The sequence below is a fragment of the Salmo salar genome, chromosome ssa13 (genome assembly GCF_905237065.1).
Source record: "Salmo salar chromosome ssa13, Ssal_v3.1, whole genome shotgun sequence".
NCBI classification, from domain to species: Eukaryota; Metazoa; Chordata; class Actinopteri; order Salmoniformes; family Salmonidae; genus Salmo; species Salmo salar.
Window position 1 is genome coordinate 28401950 of NC_059454.1, and position 18277 is coordinate 28420226.

General features: G+C 44.2%; 1 protein-coding gene across 1 annotated transcript; it reads left to right on the forward strand.

Moving 5' to 3' along the window:
• The first annotated feature begins 407 nt into the window (after positions 1-407).
• Positions 408-17768, forward strand: LOC106566804 (tyrosine-protein kinase SRK3). The gene is made up of 8 exons (XM_014135219.2): positions 408-1067; positions 4572-4693; positions 5192-5358; positions 15078-15225; positions 15568-15726; positions 16054-16235; positions 16530-16686; positions 16927-17768. Exons 1-8 carry the CDS (start codon positions 721-723, stop codon positions 17124-17126), a joined length of 1482 nt encoding a protein of 493 aa, XP_013990694.1. The 5' UTR covers positions 408-720; the 3' UTR covers positions 17127-17768.
• Positions 17769-18277: the final 509 nt, after the last annotated feature.

Sequence of the window (18277 nt, forward strand, 5' to 3'; positions counted from 1 at the left end):
GTTTATAATTGTGTTACCAGCATCTTTTTTTAACAGTAAAACAAATGTATTAGTATATTGATAAGGAGAATTACGTATAATATATGTGGAATTAAAAACTGTGTGTTGCCTATACGCACTTCCTGTATCACTTGCACCAGAGTCAATGGTGTAGTTGTAGATGGACAGATATACTCTGGGGTGTTGTTGATTTAACCGCCAAGCACGAACAGCAGGCGGACAGGTTCACAGACGTGGGGATAGCGGGAAATGTCTAGTGTTCCAAACAAAAACCCTGACTAAACGCATTTTGTGGACCTGGCTCAGCAAATGCCACTTGCAGTGCACAGATTTTGACCGTATTCCAGAGAGATGCGGTATTTGGTTATCATTCATTGGAGGACAAGTATAGGTAGGCTATTTCCTCTTTTTTTAGGCGCACTTGGTAAATGACAGGATCAATGTGGGCACAATTGGACATGGATATCTCGTTTCCGCATTCCCACGGCCAACAGTATTGTGTCCCTGATCTATCTCGACACAAAACAGGTTTCTCCTGATTATCAACCTAATTATCGCTGATGCCGCACTATGTGTGCTGTGAAGGAGAGAAAGGGCAGCTCGAAGACGTCTCGAAACTGTATAGCCCTCTGGCTTTCCTATTAACACATTTATTTTCGCGTCGTATTGTCGCGGTTCCCTAAAGAAACCTGGATACCTCGGCGTTGCGACTGGCTTGGGATGGAGGTTTGTTGTCGTGGTTGCATGCCATGCTGTAGTCGACTATGGAACTGGATATGGCCCGAATTCCATTACCCAAATATGACCCGACCAGCTGAAATCCCCACTATTTCAGGTGATATCCGTGCCCCGTCCCCCAAGAAGAAACCGACTCAGCTCTATGCGGCTCTTTTCGATTTCGAAGCCAGGAGCGAGGAGGAGCTGACTATCAAGGAAGGTGACAAGCTGTCAGTAATAGAAAAGAGGGGGGATTATGTGCTTGCCAAAAAACTTACCGGTTCGATGGAGTCCGGACTGGTCCCGGCTACATATGTGGCCATTCTACAGGACGAGTTCGCTAATCATAAGTGAGTGGCGCGTATATGCGCGCGGTCAACCTCAATATTGTTTCATTCATAATATGCAGTTGAGATTTCACCATGTTTCTTTCACTCGTTTCGGGTTTGATTGGCTTTTGTCCACCATATTGTATCGGATCATGTTTAACCTACCAGGTTTACCAGTAAGGTATTCCACAACCTACAGCGACATCTTTTTGGACGTATTTATTATTATATTTTTTTGGTCTGATCTGGACCGGCCTTAATTGATTTCTGGACCCATAGCCGCGGGAAGTAGGGGGTATACTGCTGAAAATGTATAATTATATATTTTTTCTTCACAAAAGTAGTACGCTGGGCCTTTACTAGTTCTGTATTAGCGGACCAATATAGCCTTTTCTAGCGTAGCTCGGGCAACAAAACCACAGCACCCCCAACCTGCAACATCTTCCATCTGGACCGGCCTTGATTTGGCTAAAACATAACACTATATTTACAAAAGTATATGGACACCCCTTCAAATTAGTGGATTCGGCTATTTCAGCCACACCGTTGCTGACAGGTGTATAACATTGAGTACACAGCCATGAAATCTCCATAGACAAACATTGGCAGTAGAATGGCCTTACTGAAGAGCTCAGTGACTTTCAACGTGGCACCTTCATAGGATGCCACCTTTCCAACAAGTCAGTTTGTCAAATTTCTGCCCTGCTAGAGCTGCCCCGGTCAACTGTAGGTGCTGTTATTGTGAAGTGGAAACTTCTAGGAGCAACAATTGCTCAGCCGTGAAGTGGTAGGCAACACAAGTGGTGCTGAAGTGCATAGCGTGTAAAACTCGTCTGTCCTCGGTTGCTTCCAGAGGCAGTTTGGAACTCACTACCAAGTCCCAAACTGCAAACTGCCTCTGGAAGCAACGTTAGCACAAGAACTGTTCATCGGGAGCTTCATAAAAGGGGTTTCCATGGCCGAGCAAGCCTAAGATCCCCATGCACAATGCCAAGCTTTGGCTGGAGTGATGTAAAGCTCTCCGTCATTGAACTCTGGTGCAGTGGAAACACGTTCTCTGGAGTGATGAATTACGCTTCACCATCTGGCAGTCCGACGGACAAATTTATTAAAAATAAAAATAGAAATACCTTATTTACATAAGTATTCAGACCTTTTGCTATGAGATTCAAAATTGAGCTCAGGTGAATATTGTTTCCATTGATCATCCTTCAGATGTTTCTACAACTTGTTTGGAGTTCACCTGTGGTAAATTCAATTGATTGGACATGATTTGGAAAGGCACACACCTGTCTATATAAGGTCCCACAGTTGACAGTGCATGTCAGAGCAAAAACCAAGCCATGAGGTCGAAGGAATTGGCTGTGGAGCTCCAAGACAGGATTGTGTCGAGGCACAGATCTGGGGAAGGGTACCAAAAAATGTCTGCAGCATTGAAGTTCCCCAAGAACACAGTGACCTCCATCATTCTTAAATGGAAGAAGTTTAGAACCACCAATACTCTTCCTAGAGCTGGTCGCCCGGCCAAACTGAGCAATCGGGGGAGAAGGGTTCCTCTGTGGAGATGGGAGAACCTTCCAGAACGACAACCATCTCTGCAGCACTCCACCAATCAGGCCTTTATGGTAGAGTGGCCAGGCGGAAGCCACTCCTCAGTAAAAGGCAAATGACGGCCCACTTGGAGTTTGCCAAAAGGCACCTAAAGGACTCTCAGATCATGAGAAACAAGGTTCTCTGGTCTGATGAAACCAAGATTGAACTCTTTGGCCTGAATGCCAAGAGTCACGTCTAGAGGAAACTTGGCACCATCCCTACGGTGAAGCATATTGGTTTCAGCATCAAGCAGATGTTTTTTAGCGGCAGGGACTGGGAGACTAGTCAGGATCGATGGGAAGATAAACGGAGTAAAGTGCAGAGAGATCCTTGATGAAAACCTGCTCCAGAGCGCTCAGGACCTCAGACTGGGGGTGAAGGTTCACCTTCCAACCGGACAACGACCCTAAGCACACAGGCAAGACAACGCAGGAGTGGCTTCGGTACAAGTCTCTGAATATCCTTGAGTGGCCCAGCCAGAGCCAGTACTTGAAGCCGATTGAACATCTCTGGAGAGACCTGAAAATAGCTGTGTAGCGACGCTCCCCATCCAACCTGACAGAGCTTGAGAGGATCTGCAGAGCAGAATGGGAGAAACTCCCCAAATACAGGTGTGCCAAGCTTGTACAGGGGCATCATACCTAAGGAGACTCCTGGCTGTAATCGCTGCCAAAGGTGCTTCAAACAAGTACTGAGTAAAGGGTCTGAAATGTACATTTAATATTTGTTTTTTATTTTTAATAAATGTGCAAAAATAACAATTTAATAAATTTTAGAATAAGGCTGTAAAGTAACAAAATGTGGAAAAAGTCAAGGGGTCTGAATACAGTGCAGTTGACAGATGGGAGCGATTATAAATATTATATTTTGCAACCTCAGTTGGCACATCTTTCCTATATTAAATCTATTGAAAAATTAGTATTGTGATATAATGCTTACTTCAATGAGAATGTACAATATGTGCTGTTGAAATTTGGCCATAGAATCAATGACCTAAAAAAATACGTATTTTCAAAGTCTGTAAATTATGTATTTCCAACGTTTATTCAGAAATAAAGATTACCTGATTTCAACTTCTGGAAAATACATATTTTCTACTATAATTTTTAACCGGATTGCAACGTACGTAAAATACGTCTTTTCAACAACCGGAAAATGCATAAGATACGTCTTTTATACGTTTTTTTTCAACGTCTTTTTGCTTACTGGGTAGGCTATATTTAACATAATGTTTATTTGAGGCTCAAAAAAAAAAAGATTTGGCATGGTCATTATTTCACATAGAACTAATTCAGATTAAATAATGTCAATGTTTGTTGACAGAGAAGTGAGACAGCAGCCCTTCATGTTTACTACTGCACAGTTGACAGCATTGTAGTATATCACAATGCCTCTGTATGTGGCTACCGTTACCGTTTACAAATAAAGTTCCTGTCTTTGTGGTCAGATTGGTGCAACTGCAGTCAAGTTTTAGCTTTAGTAACTACTGCATACGAAGTACAGCAGTGGACACAACTTTTGACAAATGATAATCTTTCAACTCAGCTCACACCCGCACCTGACAGAGTTTCAGGTGAAACCTGAGCGTCATGGAAATGTACCTAGTGTTTGCAGCACAGCACAGCCACACCCTTTCTTGTTAATTACTGTAAATAGCCTTCCTTACTCTCTGAATGGAGTCTAGCCTATGAACCACACCTACTTTTCCACTCAAAGCAGCTTGAGTTTGAGTAATAGATCAATTATTAGATTACATTGATATTGGGTGGGTTCACTGCGGTTGATTTTTAGGGGAAATTTGTGTGTGTGTCTGTGTCGGTGTGTGTGTGTGCTCTTGTCTGCTCCTGTGTGCAATTGTGCATGTGTCTCTTTTTGTCTGTCTGTTTTCCTCTTTCCCTGTCTGCCTGTTCATCCATCTGTCTGTCTGTTGAGGTGGTACTATGGGAACATCAACCGGCTGAAGGCTGAGAAACTGCTCCTAGCCTCTCAGAATAAGGATGGCTCGTTCCTGGTGCGCATCAGCGAGAGCCACAGTGATGAATACACCATCTCAGGTAAGCCCATATTGCATGGTCACATGTTAATTACTTGGTAATTCATTAACACAAGCACCATATGCACCATTTGGTAGCCTACTGGGTAGCTCTGAATTAATTTAACTAAATACCAGAAAGGACCCAGTGTTACCCACAGACATCCAATTAAATTACATTACATTAGAGTTCTAATATTTAATTATGTTGTTACCACACAATTTCACTATTAAATACTATGCAAACAAATACCAGTGGAAAAGAAAGTGCAGTCATTCATTCACCAATGGGTGGCAATAAAGTACTTCCATAGTTGAGAACCACCATCATCTGATCACCCACTGTTCTGTAAGCCATGTCCAAGTCAGTGCTCATATGTCCTGTTGCTAATATTACTTTGGCCAAGTGTGGGTGTGACATAAGACATTTAAAAAGGAATACTGTGTGTAAACCACCCTGCTTTTTAAATGTATCAAAAAATATAAAACAGTCAAATCATGTTTGCCCTTTCCTCCACAGCCAGAAACATTGGGAAAGTGTTCCATTTCCGAATCCAGCGTTCATTGATCGGTGCGTATTTTGTGTCAGACAAGATTTCCTTCGCCACTCTGGGGGAGCTTATCCGATACTACCAGAACAACTCCAGGAGTCTAGGAGTGCCTCTGGATGAGCCATGTGCACAGCAGGTGTGTATACCACCCAGATCTCACACACAAATCCAGAGTTTTTGGCAAACAAATTCCCAAAATCAAATCATGTTAGAATTATGTGTTTACTTTGACATCATTACGGAATCAAGAAGCGGTAGTGTAGTAGCAGGCTGTTTTTACTGGAGACCTCTCCGTGATCGGATCTCTTCTCTCTTCCTTCCCAGCGGAGATGTGACTGAATCAGAGGCTGTGGAAAGCCCCGCAGACACACACGCACTCCCCCCCCCCCCCTCACTTCAGGCCCTCTTTATTTCACCATTTTATGCTTTTCCATTTTGGTATTTGCATTTATATTTATTAGCAGTTAGACTGTTGCCATTTTATACACAATTTGATTGTAGGTGTAGTTGTGGCAAAAGCATTTGTCCTCCATGTTCAATTTGAGAAAAGAGTAAATGAGAAGCTCATACCAAGACTAGCATGTCTTTAATGCAGTTGACACTTCTGTAACTTCCTCGTTTTGTTGTATGAAACAAACTTTTAGACTGAGCCTCTTGAAAGGAAAGCCAAGATGTATTTCTAAATCTCTTCATGAGATTGAAATGAGCAGATGTTACATTTCATTGGTAGTTTTTCTTTTTATTTAACCATGTGTATTTTGAGTTGCCAAGACAATCACAATGTAAACTTGGTAATCATTTAAGTATATATATAAATCATCCTTTGTAGATTATTTCTTGATTGAAACATTTATTTTGTAGCACTTGATTATCTATGAGCCTAAGTATCAAATAATACATTTGTATTTTTAAAAGAGCCTGTGTGAGGGAAGTTTCTGTATCTTTCAATGTACTAAAGCCATCTGAGCATCACACACACGACGGGTCTGTAGTGGAGCGGGTCGAGAGACTCAAGTTCCTGTGTCCACATCACTAAGAAATGAACATGGTCCACACACCAACACAGTCATGAAGGCATGACAACGACTCTTGCCCCTCAGGAGGCTGAAAAGATTTGGCAAGGGTCCTCAGATCCTCAAACCGTTCTACAGCTGCAGTACTGAGAGCCTCTTGACCGGCAGCATTAACGCTTGGTATGGCAACTGTTTGGCATCCGACCACAAGGCTCGACAGAGGGTGATGCTGTCCGCCTAGTAAATCACTGTCAGGAAGGCCTGGAAAATTGTCGAAGACCCCGGCCACCCAAGCCATAGACTGTTCACTCTGCTACTGCACAGCAAGCAGTATCAGAACGCCAAGTCTGGGACCAAAAGGCTCCTGAACAGCTTCTACCTCCAAGCCATAAAACTGCTGAACAGTTAATCAAATGGCTACCCAGACTATTTGCATTGACCCTTTTTGCAGTCGTCACTAGTTACCACAGCCACAAAGTCATAACCCCCCCCCTATTTCTACAATTTGTTTATTTAAAATCTGATTTAACTTAAACCTAACCATAACCACAATGCTAACCTTATACCTAACCTTAAATTAAGACCAAATATAAAAAATAAAATAAAAGATTACAGCCAATTTTGACTTTGTGGATGTGGTAACAACACTTTTTTGCACAAACTCATATTGTCACGAACCGGCTCGAAGCCCGTAACAAAAAGGGAGACGACGTGGAGATCAGGAATAACAAAATATATTTATTAACTAAAGTAAACTAAATACAATTAGCAATGGTGTGTGTTTAGTCAGTAATCAGTAGTGTAAGTGAGTGGTTGCATGGATAAATGTGATAATGAGGGGTGTTGAAAGGTGCCAACGCAAACAAACAGCCTCAACCAAAATCTATCAGTGTCTGCATGGAGAGAGTCTTCCCAATGAATGGGGAAGAGGTGCATTTATCCTTTCGCTGACGACCCTCCCGGGTCCGCTCACCAACATCCTATTAAGGAAAACAAGAGCAAAGAGAATTCGGCAGACAGTGGGAGGGTTCCCCCATAAAACTGGGACCAACAAATACCCCAGAATCAAATCAAATTTCAAATGTATTTTTATATAGCCCTTCGTACATCAGCTGATATTCTCAAAGTGCTGTACAGAAACCCAGCCTAAAACCCCAAACAGCAAGCAAAGCATGTGAAAGAAGCACGGTGGCTAGGAAAAACTCCCTAGGAAAAACTCCCTAGAAAGGCCAAAAACCTAGGAAGAAACCTAGAGAGGAACCAGGCTATGAGGGGTGGCCAGTCCTCTTCTGGCTGTGCAGGGTGGATATTATAACAGAACATAGTTAAAATGTTCATAAATGACCAGCATGGTCAAATAATAATAATCATAGTAGTTGTCGAGGGTGCAACAAGCACGTCCGGTGAACAGGTCAGGGTTCCATAGCCGCAGGCAGAACAGTTGAAACTGGAGCAGCAGCACGGCCAGGTGGACTGGGGACAGCAAGGAGTCATCATGCCAGGTAGTCCTGAGGCATGGTCCAAGGGCTCAGGTCCTCCGAGAGAAAGACAGAAAGAGAGAATTAGAGAGAGCATATTTAAATACACACAGGACACCGGATAAGACGAGAAATACTCCAGATGTAACAGACTGACCCTAGCCCCCGACACAAACTACTGCAGCATAAATACTGGAGGCTGAGACAGGAGGGATCAGAAGACACTGTGGCCCCATCCGATGATACCCCGGACAGGGCCAAACAGGCAGGATATAACCCCACCCACTTTGCCAAAGCACAGCCCCCACACCACTAGAGGGATGTCTCCAACCACCAACTTACCGTCCTAAGACGAGGCCGAGTATAGCCCACAACGATCTCCGCCATGGCACAACCCAAGGGGGGGCGCCAACCCAGACAGGAAGACCACGTCAGTGACTCAACCCACTCAAGTGACGCACCCCTCCCATGGACGGCATGGAAGAACACCAGTAGGCCAGTGACTCAGCCCCTGTAAAAGGGTTAGAGGCAGAGAATCCCAGTGGAAAGAGGGGAACCGGCAAGGCAGAGACAGCAAGGGCGGTTCGTTGCTCCAGCCTTTCCGTTCACCTTCACACTCCTGGGCCAGACTATACTTAATCATCGGACCTACTGAAGAGATAAGTCTTCAGTAAAGACTTAAAGGTTGAGACTGAGTCTGCGTCTCTCACATTGGTAGGCAGACCATTCCATAAAAATGGAGCTCTATAGGAGAAAGCCCTACCTCCAGCCGTTTGCTTAGAAATTCTAGGGACAATTAGGAGGCCTGCGTCTTGTGACCGTAGCGTACGTGTAGGTATGTACGGCAGGACCAAATCGGAAAGATAGGTAGGAGCAAGCCCATGTAATGCTTTGTAGGTTAGCAGTAAAACCTTGAAATCAGCCCTTGCCTTAACAGGAAGCCAGTGTAGGGAGGCTAGCACTGGAGTAATATGATCAAATACCAGTCACTACAAATTGATCCAGCCTTTGCGTCCCTTTGCCCCAGCCAACCTCGTCCTCCCCAGACCTCAGCAACCTTTGCGGACAGGAAGCAACCTTGAAGAGGAAAGAAAACGAGACCAGAAGGGAACAGACAGGAGCGACAGAACAGGACAATACCAAACACAAAATAAGTGGTCAGTCACGTGGACATTAAGGAACTGGGCACACGAGAGAGCACGTCAGCAATGACATTATCAGTCCCCCGGATGTGCCGCACATCGAGATGGAATGCTTGTAAAAATAAACACCTTCTCATTATCCTCTGATTAGGACACATCATGGACCTCAAAAAGGTGAGGGTTATGGTTGGTGTAGACCACAATAGGTACTACTCCCGACAGACCTCGAAGTGTTGTAGCGCCCAAATGAGTGCTAGCGCTTCTTTTTCAATGACCGAGTAGTTCAACTGATAATGGTTAAACTTTTTGGAAAAGAAACTAACAGGCCTCTCAACCCGACACATCTGCTTGCAGCAAAACTGCACCTGCCCCCACATGACTAGCAGCCACCTGCAATGTAAATGACAAATCCACGCGAGGAACAGCCAGCACCGGAGTTGAGGTAAGCAACCTCTTTGCATCTTCAAAAGCCTGTTGACAACGAGAAGACCATACGTAAACAGCCTTAGCTTTCAGCATATCTGTCAAGGGAGCGACCACAGAGAAGTTCCTACAAAAACTACGATAATAACCAGTCATTCCCAAGAAACGCATCAGTTCCTTTTTAGTAGTTGGTGGTGGAAAAGCATCAATAGCTACCACCTTAGCCCGAACAGGACGCACTTCACCCTGCCCAACCACCTTTCCAAGGTATGTAATGGTCACCTGAGCAAACTCACATTTAGCCAGATTTATCGTGAGGCTAAATGTGGTTGAACAAGGCTTGAATACGGGACAGATGTTCCTCCCAAGTATCTGCATATATCACTACATCGTCCAGATAAACAGCGCACCCGGCCAGACCGGAGACAACCCTGTTCATGAGTCGCTGAAAAGTGGCAGGTGCATTATGCAGGCCGAAACTCATAACCGAATACGAGTACAGTGGCACCTGCCAATAGCCCTTTAACAGGTCAAATTTGCTCACAAACTTAGCTGCGCCGACTTGATCAATGCAGTCCTCCATCCGAGGAAGAGGAAATTAATCTGGTTTAGTGACACTTTACCTTACGGTAGTCCATACAAAAATCTGTTTGTCCCATCCGGTTTACTGACCAAGATACAGGCAGAAGCCCAACTGGAGAAAGAAGGCTCTGCTATCTTACTCTCCAGCATGTACCTGACCTTAGCATCCAGACAACGCAGTTTCTCTGAAGAAACTCTATAGAACCGCTGACGAATGGGGTCAGCATCCCCAATGTCAATTTCATGTTCTATTAAGTTTGTACGTGTAGGTGTATCAGAAAACAAACCTGGAAATCGCTGAATCAGACCAACCATCTTTCCGCCCATCAACAGGTAGATGAGTGAGAAGGCTGTCTAAAATATCCAGTGTCTGAATTTTTCAATCTACCCTGCAGTATGCAATCGTCGGGACCAGGAACATCTTCCTCCTCATGCACGGACCTAGCATGACAAGAACGGTATCGGCCAAAAGAACAGGTTTACCGTCCTCTGTAGACTCCCACTGTTCAGTCTCAGAGGAACGTGCATAATAGGGTTTTAACAAATTTACATGGCACAGTTGATGTGCTTTTCTCCGTTCTGGAATGGCAACTAGATAGTTTTGCTCAGTGTACTGGCTCACAACGGTATATGGCCCTTGAAGCTTGGCTTGAAAAGGAGAACCAACAATTCGCAGCAGAGCAAGAACCTGGTCACATGGACTAAAGTGACGAGGCTCAGTTCAACGATCAAATATGCCCTTCATCCTCTCCTGTGAAGATGATAGCTTCTCTTTAGCCATTTCACCAGTGACGTACAGGCGTCGCCCGGAAATCACACACAAGATAACAGGGACTGAGAGGGCTCGGAAGACTTCGTCATCCTGGAGAACAGATAGAAGTCCACACACCCTATGAAACACAAGGTCATTTGGACTGAAACCCATACTCTGAAACCTCCCTACCAGCTAAAAGTAACCAAGGCAACGCCTCCTCCCAATCCTTATCCATCTCAGTACAATAAGCTCTCAACAAAGATTTAAGCGTTTGATGGAAACGTTCCAGTGCTCCTTGACTTTGTGCGTGATCGGCGCTAGACAAATTGTGTTTAATATGGAGCTGTTGGAGAACCTGACCAAAGAGATTAGAGGTGAAATTAGATCCTTGATCACTCTGAATGACCTTAGGGATTCCAAACAGTGAGAAACTGAGTCAAAGCTTTTAACACAGACTTAGTGGTGATAGACCAGAGAGGATAGGCAGCAGGAAACCTAGTGGTCTGACACATCACAGTGAACAGGTAACTGCCTCGATCTAAAAAGAGTAGTAGAGGACCAACAGTCAGATACTCAAAAGGTTGGCTGAGTATAGGAATAGGAAACAGTGGTACGGCTTCATAGCTTGATTAGGTTTACCAGTTAATTGACAGGTGTGACAAGGTTTGATCAACTCAGAAACATCCCTCTTTAACCTAGGCCAAAATAAACGTCTTAATATGCGGTGGTAGGTTTTCCTCACACCCATATGTCCAGCAACGTCGTTGTGGGAAGTTGTCAACACCAACTCACGAAGCTTAACTGGTACAACAACCTGACTAATCGCCTCCCCCAGAAAACAACTACCATGAGACACCCACTTTCTCATCAGGACATCCTCTTGGAGAAAATATCCATGGGCGACATCTCCCAACTGTTCCACAGGCACAATTTGGTCACGCAACTCTTCTAATGTGGGGTCAGTCCGTTGCGCGTTGATTAGATCGGAGCGGGATACCGATAACGGGATACCGATAACGGGATAACAGGGAAAGCAGTGACAGACTTCTTTGGTATTCTCGTTAGCCGGCGCAGTGACCAGGTCGCCCTGGCTCATAGAACACCTCTGGGTAACTCTGCGCACTCTCATCAGGAATCCCTACAAATGACGGCTTAGCGGAAACCACTAGAGATGGAAACACGACAGGCCATACACACTCACCAGCCAAGTTATTCCCAAGGATAACATCGATACCCTCAATAGGCAACGAAGGACGCACCCCCACAACAACCTCACCTTTCACCAGTCCACAATCCAACATCAGTCTATGTAATGGAACTGACAGTGTTCAAACCTATTCCCCTAATTAGAACACTATTCCCTGAATCAGTCTCAGCAGAGAAGGGTAACACAGACTCCAACACAAACGATTCAGAGGCACCTGTGTCTCTCAGGATCTTCACTGGCACTAGGTCCTTACTTCCTAACATACACAAAACCCTCCGTAATGAAAGATAAATAGTCTGGATCAATATGGACTTTCACATGCCCCTGGGCATGAGACAATGTGTCAGGAGTGAACTGATGTGGAACAGACGCAGCTAACGCCGTAGGCTTAGATTTTAACGTAAGCACACGTACTGAATTTACCCCTAGACCTGAGAACTGGACATTTGTTTTTCTAATGACCTGAACCTTGACAATAGTGACACTTGACCAAAGTCAGCTTTACCACGGGACTCAGGCTCAACCCTAGCTGAATGAAACTCTGCCCATGAACCAAAGTATCTCGGTGAGCGAGGCCCAAATCACTCCGAACGCCCCCACTCACTCCGAATACAGGGCTCTGCAAAGACCCTTTTGTGAGTCAAAACATACTCGTCCGCCAAAACCGCAGCTTCAGCGAGAATCTTTACTTTTAGTTCGTTAATGTACGTGGCTATACGATCAGGGATTATGTCCTTAAATTGCCTTAACATAATCAGATCACACAGCCATTGGAAAGACATAACTGCAGAGGCGGAACACCAGCGAATAAACTGAAGATAATTCTCGCGCAAACTCAACTTGAGTGTTTATCATCCCTTTTTAAAGTTCTAGATCGTTGGTGGTAAGCCTCATGAGCCAATTCGTAAATCTGTAACAGCCGTTTTAACCTTATCATAACTGACACTGTCGGCTACATTAAGAGCTGAATATGCTTCCTGCGCTTTACCAGTCAGCACACACTGCAACATTAAAGTTCGGTCAGAATCAGGCCAACTCCTAGCGTCAGCAACACGCTCAAACAACGAAAAGAATGTCTCAGGGTCCTTTTCATAAAATGTAGGCAACAACCATAAATTCCCAACAATATCAAACGTGTCCGGGGCACAACCAAAAGAGGAGCGACCCCTAGGTACATCTGGGTCACCTTCCCAGAGCAAACTCTCCCCTGAGACCTTTCCTAACCAGCTCTAGCCGCTTGTTGCAGCTCGATTTTAGCACACTCCAAATCCTGTTTTAAATTCCAATTCCTTTTCATACTTTAGCCGATCATGCTCTAGCTTTAACAGAAGCAGTTCTTTCTGCTGTTCAAAAAGAAGACTACTAGGACTAACCGATGGAGCAGCCATTGTAACGTTACAGGGAGACGGAGAGTCCTCAGCAGAAGCTACCCCAGTGGTAACTTCAAGAATACCACTCCATTGGCCTTCAATATCAACCTAATAGAATTGGACGTTTATCACTAATTTCAACCTTGTAGTGTTCAGCAACCTTCAACAGCTGTTCTTTAGTACATAATTCTAACAGTTCCTCTGATGGAAAGCGAATGAACTCATCTACGTAAGACGCCATAGTCACAAGAAAATACAAAGAATCTCACTCTTCCCCTCTGCTGAGCACACCAGACCACAACCAGAGAAATGACAATCACACTGGGCACCAGAGAAGAGAGATGAGATATATGGAGCTTCCCCAAAACCTACAGTAACTCAACCCTAGTCTTCATGCGGATTTGTGGTGGATAATTACACACTGTAGCCCACTGGCAAGGAAGTAAACCCCCCAGCACGCTGGCAGATTCCACCAAGCCACGGATGTGCCCCCGAGACAACTGCTCAGTCCACAGACACCACACAAAAATAACAAACATTAACCATGCCCAACGTATTCCAAAGTAAAACACTAAGCCTAACATAGGAAAAAAAAGCTATAGCTCCAGGTAGCTAATGTCACTACCCTACCCAAATCTCCCACTGAGGTACACAGCCGATTGTACTCACCTCCTCGGACCGATGTCCCAACAGCGAGTAGCGCAAGAGTCTCCAGCCTGGGCAGGGGCCTGGAAACTAACCAATGTACTTTCTCCAACGCAGCACACAAACTATCCACCGCAGTGGCAATTTTACCATACAAAGGTAACCAGTACTGGGCACCAAACATTACAACTCAAACAAGCTGTAACAAAAGATGCAAACAAAGCACCTACAGAGTTTAACTCCACGTTTTCTCCCAAACACAACACACATACTAGTAAGCCAAATGACAATGGTATTAGTCTTTCATAATGTAACAAAGTGCTAGACGCCGAAATGTCTAGGAACCAACCTTAAGTTCCCAGATGAGCCCCCACTTGTCACGAACCGGCTCGAAGCCCGTAACATAAAGGGAGACGACTTGGAGATAAGAATAACTAAATATATTTATTAACTAAAGTCAACTAAATACAATTAGCAATGGTGTGTGTGTTTAGTCAGTAATCAGTAGTGTAAGTGAGTGGTTGCATGGATAAATGTGATAATGAGGGGTGTTGAAAGGTGCCAACGCAAACAAACAGCCACAACCAAAATCTATCAGTGTCTGCATGGAGAGAGTCTTCCCAATGAATGGGGAAGAGGTGCATTTATCCTTTCGCTGACGACCCTCCCGGGTCCGCTCACCAACATCCTATTAAGGAAAACAAGAGCAAAGAGAGAGAATTCGGCAGACAGAGTGGGAGGGTCGTCACAATATTGACGCCACATACTGCTGCTACTCTGTTTATTATCTATCCTGATTACCTAGTCACTTTTACCCCTACCTACATGTACATATTACCTCAACTACCTCGTACCCCTGCACATTGACTCGGTACAGGTAGTCCTTCTATAAAGCCTCATTATTGTAATCTATTGTGATACTATTTTCTATTTTTATTTGCTAATGTTCTTACTTTTTAACTCATTGTTGGTTAAGGGCTTGTTAGTAAGCATTTCACGGGAAATTCCGCTTGTGAGAAATACTATTTGATTTTATTTGACAAACAAATGCGTAATCATTTTGCTTGTAGTTTGCACTTTTGGGACTATTTCATTGGTTCCATTGTACTGGGAAAACAAAATGAAGCACAGCTCAAGAATTTGAAAGTATACCCGATAGCTGTGTTCTGTGCTGCTGTAACAGTGTTGTGGTGTCCAGTTGTGTGAGGCTGCTTGTAACAGTGTTGTTGTTGTGTCCCCAGAGGGAGCTGTTTGACATGGAGCCCTGGGAGCATCCTCGGGAGGAGTTTAAACTGCAAAGGAAGCTGGGGGAGGGCCACTTTGGGGAGGTGTGGGAGGCCCAGTGGATCAACCAGAACAAGGTGGTGGCCATCAAGATGCTCAAACAAGGTAACCATGCTAGCTCTCGCTGTTATCATATTAATACATGATTCAGCACACTACAAGCAGAATTTTGGCAAATATTTGATGAGTGACTATTGATGAGGGAATTATTTTCAAAGACATAATGCAGATGGGCAAGTGCTGCAATGGCAAAACGTTATAAAAAGCAGGAATGCATGCATGCGCAAAACACACAATTACATACTCTCTAACTGAGTCAGTCCATTCAGGTCAGGGCTCTCACATTGTTTATAAAGGGATTATAATACTACATAGGGTCAGTCCTAAGCTCCTTATCACCTGGACAGCACTGACCTCAGCCCCTCTCTCTCTGTCTCTCTCTCGCAGAGGACACTAAGCAGGATGAGTTTGTGAAGGAGGTGCAGGCACTTAAGAACCTCCACCATCCCAAGCTGATCCAGCTGCTGGCCCTGTGTTCCAGGGGAGACCCCGTCTACATCGTCACTGAGCTCATGACCAAGGGCAATCTCAAGTCCTACCTGGGCAGTGAGTCAGTCACACCCTCCCCTCTGTTCCCCAGTCTTTACATTGCATTCAGTGTGTGTGTTCACAGATGATTATGCTTGACCAATAACATAAGTATTCAAAAACCTCAAGTGGTCATTGGGTGCTTGGCTGAAAAAATTATGTAATAGCAGGAATCATATATGGCTTGCATATTAAATAGCTCCAACTCAGGTCACCTGACAAAGATCTGTTTGAGATTTAAATGTTTTTAACTAATAAACGTATATGTTAAAGCAAATGAGTAACTATGCAGACCTTATCATGCTTGACAGATCCTAACCTGTGCACTCACTATGCTGTTCTCAGCGACGGAGGGTCATGTGCTGTCCTCTGCCCACCTCATCTACATGGGCAGCCAGGTGGGTGAGGGCATGGCCTACCTGGAGGACCGACACATCGTGCATAGGGACCTGGCGGCCAGGAACATCCTGGTGGGAGATGACCTGGTCTGTAAGGTGGCTGACTTTGGACTGGCACGGATCATTAAGGTAAGGATAGAATGGATGTGACATGAATGTGAAATGTATGGAGAAATGAAGAGGGAGAACCTATAGGTTAACTAATGCTTTAGAAAAATATACTGTATGTTGGGCTTACTTATCTTGGTCAAGGCGAAATTGTTCATTCTCAGATAAAGCAAGGATTCTTGCTTAAAAAGCAAAACAATTATTGGGACATTTCCATAGGAATATGAAGAAATTCTTAGTAAACACAAATGGTTGGATATGTGTCCCCTCTCTCTGTGTGTGTGTGTGTGTGTGTGTGTGTGTGTGTGTGTGTAGGACAGTGTGTACACAGCCAGCAGAAGCACTAAGATCCCAGTGAGATGGACGGCCCCTGAGGCTGCGCTCTACCAGCGTTTCTCTGTCAAGTCTGATGTCTGGTCCTTCGGTGTGCTGCTCTATGAGATGATGTCACGAGGAAAGATGCCATACGACGGTGTGTGTGTCAAACGTTTTCAAGACAATATTCTTATTTTTACCATTATACAACACGTATCACGAGAAAAAGTCAACCCTCATTACAGTTAATCTATAACCTCTATCTGTAAAAATGCTTTTGAATATTTCCCTCTGACTGATAATATTTATCCCTCTGAATAATATTTATTCTTCTCCCTCTTTCTCTCTCTCAATCTCTCTCTCTTTTGCTCTTGATCTCACACAAACACACACACAGGAAAGAGCAATAAGGAGGTGCTGGAGCTCCTATCGACAGGCTACAGGTTGTCCTGTCCAAGTAGGTGTCCCCCCAACATCTATCGCATTATGTTGGAGTGCTGGAAGCCAGAGGCCTCCAAGCGGCCCTCCTTCCATGCCCTGCACAGCCAGCTAGACACCATCTACGCCCGCATGTACTTCAAGACCATCGAGGTCTAGATCTGGAGGAGGAGTAGGAGGCCAAGGGGTGACTGCACTGACATAGACACTCAGACCAATGCAAAGCAGAGGGACTGCAAGACATTGTCATTGTCTTTTAACACCTTTTAGTCTGTTTTTAGCCAGTTGTCTTGGTTTTGTCATTGATGTTTTTATTTGAGGTTATGTGCAATAAATAGTCCCTCCTGGGGAAAGGGAGGAAGGAGAGAAGGAAAGGAGGGCAACAGAAGTGGAGCCACTGTTACAGCCCACCAAGGCGCTATGCTACAGTTTGCCCCACTGCACACAGGCTAAATGGCCAGTCATACAGAAAGTGCCTATATGTTTACACACTACAAAGACTTATCTCATAGAGACAGCTCACACAGTCCACAGTGATGGAGGACATGGTCATTGAGACTGGAGAGTGAGCCATAGAGGACATATTTTGGAATTTCTACTAATGGAAGATTTTTTTTGGAACTGATGCAATTTTGAACAGTCAACGCATGATATTGAAGAGATCTACTAATACAGTTTGGGAAATATGAGCCATATCATAAACTTCCTTTATTCTACTTTGGTTGAGTCTCTTCCATATCTTGACTATGCCATTGTGTATTTAACAACCAAAATTATGATAATAAAATATTTTCTAGATAACAGTCCTGTTTCATTGTGTGTGTGTGTGTGTGTGTGTTAGGAAGAACATACAATTATAATGCTTCATTTGTGTACAAAAAAACATAACCACCCAATTTCTTTAAATCCTCCATAAAATAATGGGAAAGCCACACCAACCTCTGGTGCTTCAATCTTAGCTCATTTATAGCTGGCCGTACCGTGGCGCTGTCCACTGACTAGGTGCTGAAATCGCAGCCAACTTTCATGACCGCTAAACGCAGTGCAGTCCATTGTGCCGAATTCAATTTCGTCCGCAGTTAGCCTTTCAGCGATATTTGGTGAATCTGAGAAAAAGGGGAAAGTCTTTACAATTAAATTCATATTACCACAATTGTATTTTGTGAGTTTGAATAAAATGGAAGTAGCGATAGGACACGAACAACGTAGGCCTAGTCTACAGTAGCATGCATTGGCAGCCGGAGTAAAATGCATTTTGACTTCTGTTATTATTATTATGGCCAGTAGGCCTACAGCATAAGCTCAGCAAA

Coding starts and splice junctions, on each gene's coding strand:
- LOC106566804 (XM_014135219.2), top strand. CDS start 721: ATGGAGGTTTGTTGTCGTGGTTGCATGCCATGCTGTAGTCGACTATGG. Junction 15,226..15,567: donor CATCAAGATGCTCAAACAAG/GTAACCATGCTA, acceptor TCTCTCTCGCAG/AGGACACTAAGCAGGATGAG. Junction 15,727..16,053: donor TCTCAAGTCCTACCTGGGCA/GTGAGTCAGTCA, acceptor TGCTGTTCTCAG/CGACGGAGGGTCATGTGCTG.